Raw genomic sequence first — 7817 nt, forward strand, 5'->3', positions numbered from 1 at the left:
GGGGTTCGGATTCTGACGCCTTAGACCGCGCGGCTGTCGGGACATACATACCTGTGAAGGGAACGCTTGCACCGGAGGTTATGCGGCGCTCCGTCCAGGGGCATAGTAGCTATGTGCTTGATCGGACGGCGTATTTTGTTAACTTGCTTTTTTTGACATTTGGCTCTGACATAGCTACATTTCGTCTATCTAAATTCGATTTGTTCACCTAATACTATATTAAACGCCAAAATTTTATATCCAGTGGTCAAAAAAGCTGCATGACTTTTAAGAAGTGCCGATTTTTACGTGATACAAATGTTACTTACCGCTGACATGTTTCCGAAGTTAGTTTTGAACTGCCCCTTGCCATTGCTGTTTGTTGTGTACTGCGACCAGTCGATGAGAACGATGTTGTACCGTCCAGTTTTTTTCAAAGCTGCAAGGATTTACCAACGATCTAAACTGCTGCAAACTTTTTCAGCACAATTTCTTTCTCAGACCGTGCTTTCACTGTTATTCAAATACTGTGACATCATGTTCTTAAAATATGAATCGTGTCACATTTAAATTAAAATATTATGACACATTTGTACTGACGTGTAATAGGTGCGGTGCGCCCACGACGCACTTCGACCCGCAAGGGCAGACCGATGCAGGGCTATGCCACTTTCCAACGAATGTGGCATGATATTGTAAATATTGTGACACAATTCACATTGTATGGAATGTGACGCCACAATATTTAAATAACAGTGCTTACCCCACCACGTAATTTGTCGTGAACTATAGCACAAAAAAAACGAAGCAGAATATTAACTTACCATTTTACCAGCCATGCTTTACATACCATTGGTGACCGTTTGTGAGCTGACATCTGATGGGCTCTGGAGTGCACCGTGAATGTACAGAACTGTCTGTTTGGATTTAATAAAGTCCCGGTTTTGAAGTAGGTGTCCCTCGTTCCCAACTTCGTAGGAAGTATTCGTCCCTTTGCTGACAACATCATGCATCACATATTTACAGACTCTTAATTTTATGAATGAATAATGTTTTCCATTTCCAAGCTGCATGACCTATGTAATAATATTTTTTTACTGGATAAACATGGTTATAACAATGTCTCATATTTTGACGGAAAGGGGGAAACTATTAAGGGAACTCCTATATTTTAGGAAAACTACTCCGATCTCGCCTCAAATAATGAGGAATCTCCTATTATTATTTTTTTGGAAAAGTCCAAACTCTATCAATGAGACTCCCTCGAAATCTGAGGATTTTTCGTCAACCAAGGGAGTTCTTCAAAGTTTTCCCTTTTTCGTCAAAAAACGTTATCAATTCTTGCTAACCATAAACGGACCCGTAGTTAAGAAAATTTCCTATTCAACAGTTTCGAGCAATATTTTATGATTAAAAAAATTACTCCGAGGCTGGTTTTTGTTTATATATTGTTGTTGTTTTTGTGACGTATAATTTATGAACATATTACTGCACGTAGGTTTGTGAGAAAATGCGCTATATATTTGAGAGCTCTGCAGCGAGCGGGCATGCGAAAGCGGGCGTCTGAGAGCGGTGAGCGAAAAGCAATGGTAAAGGCAGGCTAGTTTTGTCATGCAAACATGTCGACCAGAAATTAATCCAACTTCTAGCAAGATGCATAATCAGATTTGTTTTTATTTTGAAGTGATCCCGGCCGTGACAACCGACTCCTGCCGACGCTTGGTGTCGACCGCGCCCATCCAAAGAGTGATCACCGATTCTTAACCAAATTTAGTGCACCTAAACATTAGTCAGAGTCTCCTTTTGTGGCAAGGCTTTTTGCTCAGACTATAGTAACCTGCAACCCAGGGAGAAATTTATCCGACGAGATCGTTTCGACATTGTTTTCCACGTCGTTACGACTTAAAAAGGTCATGAAATCGACGGCTTTTGGACAGCTGACGTCGTTTCGTTGTCGCTTCGACGTTTCACTGTCGAAAAGCCGTCGATTTCATGATCACTTTTAAGTCGTAACGACGTGAAAAACGATGTCGAAACGACATCGTCGAATAAATTTCTCACTAGTATCCCAGTGAGAAATGGACCTTCGAAACTACGTCGAATCGACGTCAACGTTGTCATAGATTTGTGACGGTGGAAAATTGAACATAACTTGAACATGGCCACAATCCTGGCCATGTAAATCAATTTCTGTGGACACTCTGACCATAGTAAAACAATTCCATGGCCAGCTAGCAGCCAGCTGCTCCCATGGACACGTTCTGACCATGAACCATTGTGCCTTCTTGCCATGGTCATTTGTTGGCCATAGATGTATGAAACGATGTGGTCATGGAAAGTACCGTTGACATTGACATGGCTATCGTTTGATCATGGTCCTAGCTGCATGGCTTGTCATGGACCAGGTTGTATTCATGGACGTGCCCCAATGGTCAAAGGTTGTGACTATGACTCCACGCCCATGGACACAAACCCTCGCCATGATAAACGCAGACCATGAACACACGACCATGAGGAAAACATCCCATGTCCATTACTAATACAGTTGGCTATTGATTAGTTCTGTCATGGTCTTTGTGTCCATTGACAACACTATCGTGTCTAAACGTGTGTTCATGGACGTTCTACATGACAATGGTAATAGTAACCATGGACACATTCATATGGACTTAGTTGTGACCATGAAAGCCAATTCTCCTGGTCATCCCTTGCCATGGAGCACATTAGCCATGGCCATGCAATCCATCCACCATATACTCATGGTCAACTGTTGTTTTCATGGTTTACTGGTTCCATAAATCTATGGTCACAAAAATCTATGGTTAAATTTATGCCCATGGCTCATGGACAGCCGCATGGTTTTTTTACCCAGGGTTTCCGACCGGACACCTTTATCTTACGGAATGGGTGTGGTGGGATTTTCTGCTTGAATTCTTACTTTTGTCCAAACGATGTCGATTCGGCGTAGTTTCGACATCAGTCACAACATCGGTAGTCGATTTTCAATCGAAATCACATTGACAACTCGAATTATGTATATAAGCTAAATTTTGATCTATTTAGTCATGAAATCGTCATTGAACGCGTAGCGTAACAGAATCTCTGGATCAGCCCTTTGGGTAACTCCCAGTCGGAAAATAGCCACCAGTAGACGTTCGTAGACGTGACTAAAAAATATCTAAGAATGTCTTATGATGTTTTTTTCGGCGATCTATGGTCTTTCTTGGACCTCTATAATCTCGAAGTTAACAAAATACGCCGTCCGACCAAGCGCATAGCTACTATGAGAATGCCCCTGGACGGAGCGCCGCATAACCTCCGGTGCGAGCGTTCGCTACACAGGTATGTATGTCCCGACAGCCGCGCGGTCTAAGGCGTCAGAATCCGCACCCCGAATTTGCGTCAGGCTAGAAAAGTAAAGCATTTTTGTCGTTTCAAAACATGTACGTAATTTTCATAAACCAACTGTTCTTAAATTTAAAAACAAATTTGTTTTTTAAATTGCTTCCAAACACGAGTTCTTAAAATTAAAATGGATTTTTTTTACAGTGTCTGCAAATGTCCACTGAAATAGATATTTATTGCTGAGCGAAGCGAAGCTATCTCTGGGAAACTTTAAGTTAAAACTTTCCGTCATCCACTTCACATTAAGCTATATGATTCTCCGACATGCTTTGACTGAAAAGTAACTGCTCCGCATACCATATTCTTAATATATATGTGTGTGTGTGTGTGTGTGTGCATGCATACTTCAGATTAGGGCCACTGTATTGGTATAAAACGTTTCGATACCAACTCAATTTGGATACGTATCCTGCTCACACCTTCAGACCGTACTGTATAGGACTGGGATATAGCGCCTTCATATTCTATACCAGTCAAAACTGTTTACGTAACTGAAACTTAATTTGCCTTGAATAAAAAGGTGATGACGATACAAACTTACTGAACTGAGAAGAACTTTTTAAACAATAGGATAAAATGTCCAAAGTATATTTGAATTGCAGGGGGCCTTTACTGCTGCATCAGACATCATGTGACCTACTTGTGAAATAACACAACTTCCAGTAGTATTCCAAGGGAGGTTTAGAACCTCAAATATGCCAACAGTTTCCCTGCATTTCTTATCATTGGCGACAGCAACACATTATAAAGTACCACAAGCACAAAATTAAATTGTATAGTATTGTTGATTCATTGCTGATTGTATTCCATTAGAAACAGTAACTAACATTGCACTTGTAAGTAGTTAAAAGCTGTTTGATAAATGAAATTCCTTCTCCCAGGCGCCATTTCTGTTTCGTTTACTGAACTGAAACGCAATAGACAGGCGGGCCGTGGAGTAGCTGGGCAAGGAACGGGAGGTGGCGCGCTCTCGTGTCTGATCGCAAAGTTGGACGATTTGGTCGATGTGCAACCTCTTTTCTTTGAGGAAACGGCTTGGCCCTCCATGGGAATTAATGCCACCATGGGGGCGGAACGAGTTTTCCATGGGACGTATCATGGAACAAGTGCACATGCTACCATGGTGTGTCTTTCGCCATGGTGTTGGTCTTAACTCCATAGAAAAACAAATCCCCCCGAAAGTTAAGAAAACTGTAAAATCTGCGTTTGATTGAACATCGGTTTAAAATTTTGTGTCTAGCCTCAAGGTCGAAATGTAGTTGGGCCATTTTGATTTCAATGAAATTTGAGAACTTTTTCCTGCAATCTCGGCATTAGGCAATAGGCAGTTAGGTTTCAGTCTTCATACTTAAACTAAGCTCAAATTGAGCGATAATAAATTATTAACACCAGGTTAGAGCGATCTTAAAATAAATACCATCACAGGGCGATGTTTAAGACTTATCGCTCAACAGAGGCAATTAAAGATTGTCTCGTTTCTTTTAAGTAACAAACGTCGCTTACCTTTACAGTATCAACTTACTTTTCGAGGAAAACAATCTTCATGTCCTTGAAGTCAGCAGTTGCTTCCTTGGCAAGTTCATCGGCAGTTTTCCCCAAACATGATGCGATCTGAAACAGATTTAATTTTCTGAACAGAAACAATGAGGTCGCGATCCGTCTTCAGAGGTTATTCTGTCCCTCCCTTTCCTCTAGAAGATAACCACGGCGTCGAGCTACAAATCCTTGAAATTTGAAGAGGTTTCTTCTAGACCCTCAACCGATTTTGTCAAATCCTAGCTATCTTCATTAAGAAGGTAAAATGAGGTTAGGATGTCCGTGACTAGACCTACCGTCGGATTAAAACAGGAAGGCGGGTGACCCCCCAAAAATCTGCTGGCTACTCCTCCTCAGCGACTGCAGCAACAGTTCTGACCTGTTCCTCCTGACCAGACCCAAACAATCGACCCCGCACGTTCCCTAAGACCCGCCCGTTTGTCTCATATTACAAAAGGAAGGGGCCTTTTGATTTTCGGACTAGCAAATTTTTAATATGGGTGTTTTCATGATGGGGTGTGTTTTCGGAATAGAGGGTTCCCGCTCTGCGCGTTCCGAGAAGAAGTAAGGAAATCAGGACCGGAACCAGTATTAAAAGTCCCCATATTTTTCCTATTTAACAGTTCATTTTAACATAACTGTCCTCGCGTAAGCCCATTCGAACAATGAAGGTTCATTTGAACTAGTTTTTACCGTAATTTCGGAACTGTTTCCGGTGACTATTTCCTTAATTCTTCTTGAAATAGACACAGCGGAAACCGTCTATTGGTTTCAAAAGTTAAGAATTTACGTGCAAACCACCGCATACTGATGCGACAATTATAAGATGAATTTAAATTGTGTGAGTTTACAGATTAGTTTCACTAAAACACTGATTATTTAACACATGACACATTTGATACGACCTCAGTCATATGCCGGGTCGCAATTCGAACAAGCAGGCCCGCCCTGCCGCCAAACGAAGTTGCCAGCTCCGCTTCGCTTCGCCGGCAACACCGTTCGGCCGGGGGCCGGGCCTGCTTGGCCTGCCGGCGGCGATGGTCGGGCCTGCGGCCTGACGGCCCGGCCCCTGCCGAACGGTGTTGCCGGCGGAGCGAAGCGGATCTGGCAACTTCGTTTGGCGGAAGGGCGGGCCTGCTTGTTCGAATTGCGACCCGGCATATGACTGGGGTCGTATCAAAGTGTTAAATAATCAGTGTTTTAGTGAAACTAGTCTGTAAACTCACACAATTTAAATTCATCTTATAATTGTCGGCCTGACGGCCCGACCATTTCTGTCACGCGATTTGCTGAAGAACATGATCGACTGATGTAGCGGGCCTTCGGCCCGCTTAAACCCGTCGTCTTTGAGTTTGCCCCGCAGACACGAGAAAGGGATGTAACGGTGAAGCACTGCGACTACAACCCACCCTTCTGCCTAGAAAGCGTTTTTCGGGGGGTAGGGGGAGAGTTACCTTTCTATTTTGCGGTTTATAGGCCTTTTTCTACAACTTATTGTTCACTACGGCAATTTTTAGCTTATTTCCGTCAAAAAAAGACCCTGCAGCGCCTAAACGGTTAGATATAGAGCAAAACGGACGAACTTTCTCCCAAGGAACTCTACTTTAACGAGTAACCCCTTAGGAGAACATAAAAAAAATACTTTTTGGGAGAATTTTTGAACCTTGGATACCCCCATTCACACCCTTCCTTAGGGGTGGTTGCCAGGATTTGCCGTAGGTGTTTCGTTCTCTAAGAGTGGACCTTAAGATACCCTGAAAATTTCAAGTCTCTAGCACATCTCCTTCTAGTGGAACAGACAGACAGACACACACGAGGTCGTTTGCATAAGCCCGCTGGATAGCTTTTTCAAAGCAGAAGGGGGGGCTTAAAATTGGCCTTTTGGCGCTCCCGATGAGCTCTTGAATCTCATTCGCTAACACCTAATGACAATGTATTGAAAGCATTGAAAGAGATACATTTGGCTTTCCTCTGGGCCCCTCTCCCTTTGTCGAAGGGACCACCACCTTTGGACTCATGTGTTGCCTGCTCGACCCTTGGCTGCCCAGGTAGTCAACAACTACCGACGCGATAAACCAGCCGCCTTCCAGTTTCATGTAGACTGTATCCCATACCATTATGGTTTTAAAGGTAGAATGGGCGACCCTTTTGCCCCGGTTGCCAGTCACGTCACGATGTAACGCTGTTTCGGGGGGTGTCGTAAAAACTGTGCCTCGATACGTGTTGTGGCGTAGAGGACGGCGTTTTGCACGAAGTTTTAAAATTGCGAGGGCCTGTAGTGCAATTTTGTGCTACGACAAAATATAAGATTTTTGAGCCTACTGGCGACCTCATCGGACCACGGGAAGGGGTCCCGCCAGGCTGTCAAAGTTTAATATAGAACAATAGAACTCTCATTGGGAAATAATGCACAAAGTTCAATTTCCGATTTTAGCCTTTCGGATGCGAAATTTTAGAAAAACTCAGACGGAAATGCAATCCACGCGTAAAAACGCTGTCGGAGACGTGCCACACGTCATATTCCAACACGCGATACCTGAACTATACCATGATGGATTCCTCCAAAAAAAGACGACTCAGCGCCATTTTCGCCCAAATGGCCATTGCATAGCTCAGGTATCCCGTGATGAAATAAGACGTGTGTGGCGTTCATTTTCCTACTCATATCCTACGCCCAATCATTTCTCGGTTTTGTAGAGACCCCGCCTCCACCTCAAAGTCAAACAACTCCGTCTGAACCGTGAAGCGCATATTCTTCGAAGATCCGGCCGTACGTTACTCTTTTATCAAAATATAAGTCCCACTGATGCTGGAACATGTACGTTTGGTGACATTCATACTAATGCTTTGCGTCTCTTACCAACACAGCCACCACAAGATCACGACACAATGCCCGC

At 43.3% G+C, this 7817-nt stretch overlaps 1 protein-coding gene across 1 annotated transcript in view; it reads right to left on the reverse strand.

Moving 5' to 3' along the window:
• The window catches only part of LOC113214484 (pancreatic triacylglycerol lipase-like), a 24792-nt gene that overhangs the window by 16128 nt on the left and 847 nt on the right, over positions 1 to 7817 (reverse strand). Inside the window, exons 2-4 of the mRNA XM_026433851.2 lie at positions 4907 to 4995; positions 830 to 975; positions 309 to 418 (exon numbers count right to left, since the gene is read on the reverse strand). Of these exons, the coding sequence (XP_026289636.2) occupies positions 309 to 418; positions 830 to 975; positions 4907 to 4995 (345 nt within the window). The remainder of the gene's footprint in view (positions 1 to 308; positions 419 to 829; positions 976 to 4906; positions 4996 to 7817) is intronic.

The sequence above is a fragment of the Frankliniella occidentalis genome, unplaced genomic scaffold (assembly GCF_000697945.3).
Source record: "Frankliniella occidentalis isolate FOCC.00 unplaced genomic scaffold, Focc_3.1 Scaffold360, whole genome shotgun sequence".
In the NCBI taxonomy this organism is placed as follows: Eukaryota; Metazoa; Arthropoda; class Insecta; order Thysanoptera; family Thripidae; genus Frankliniella; species Frankliniella occidentalis.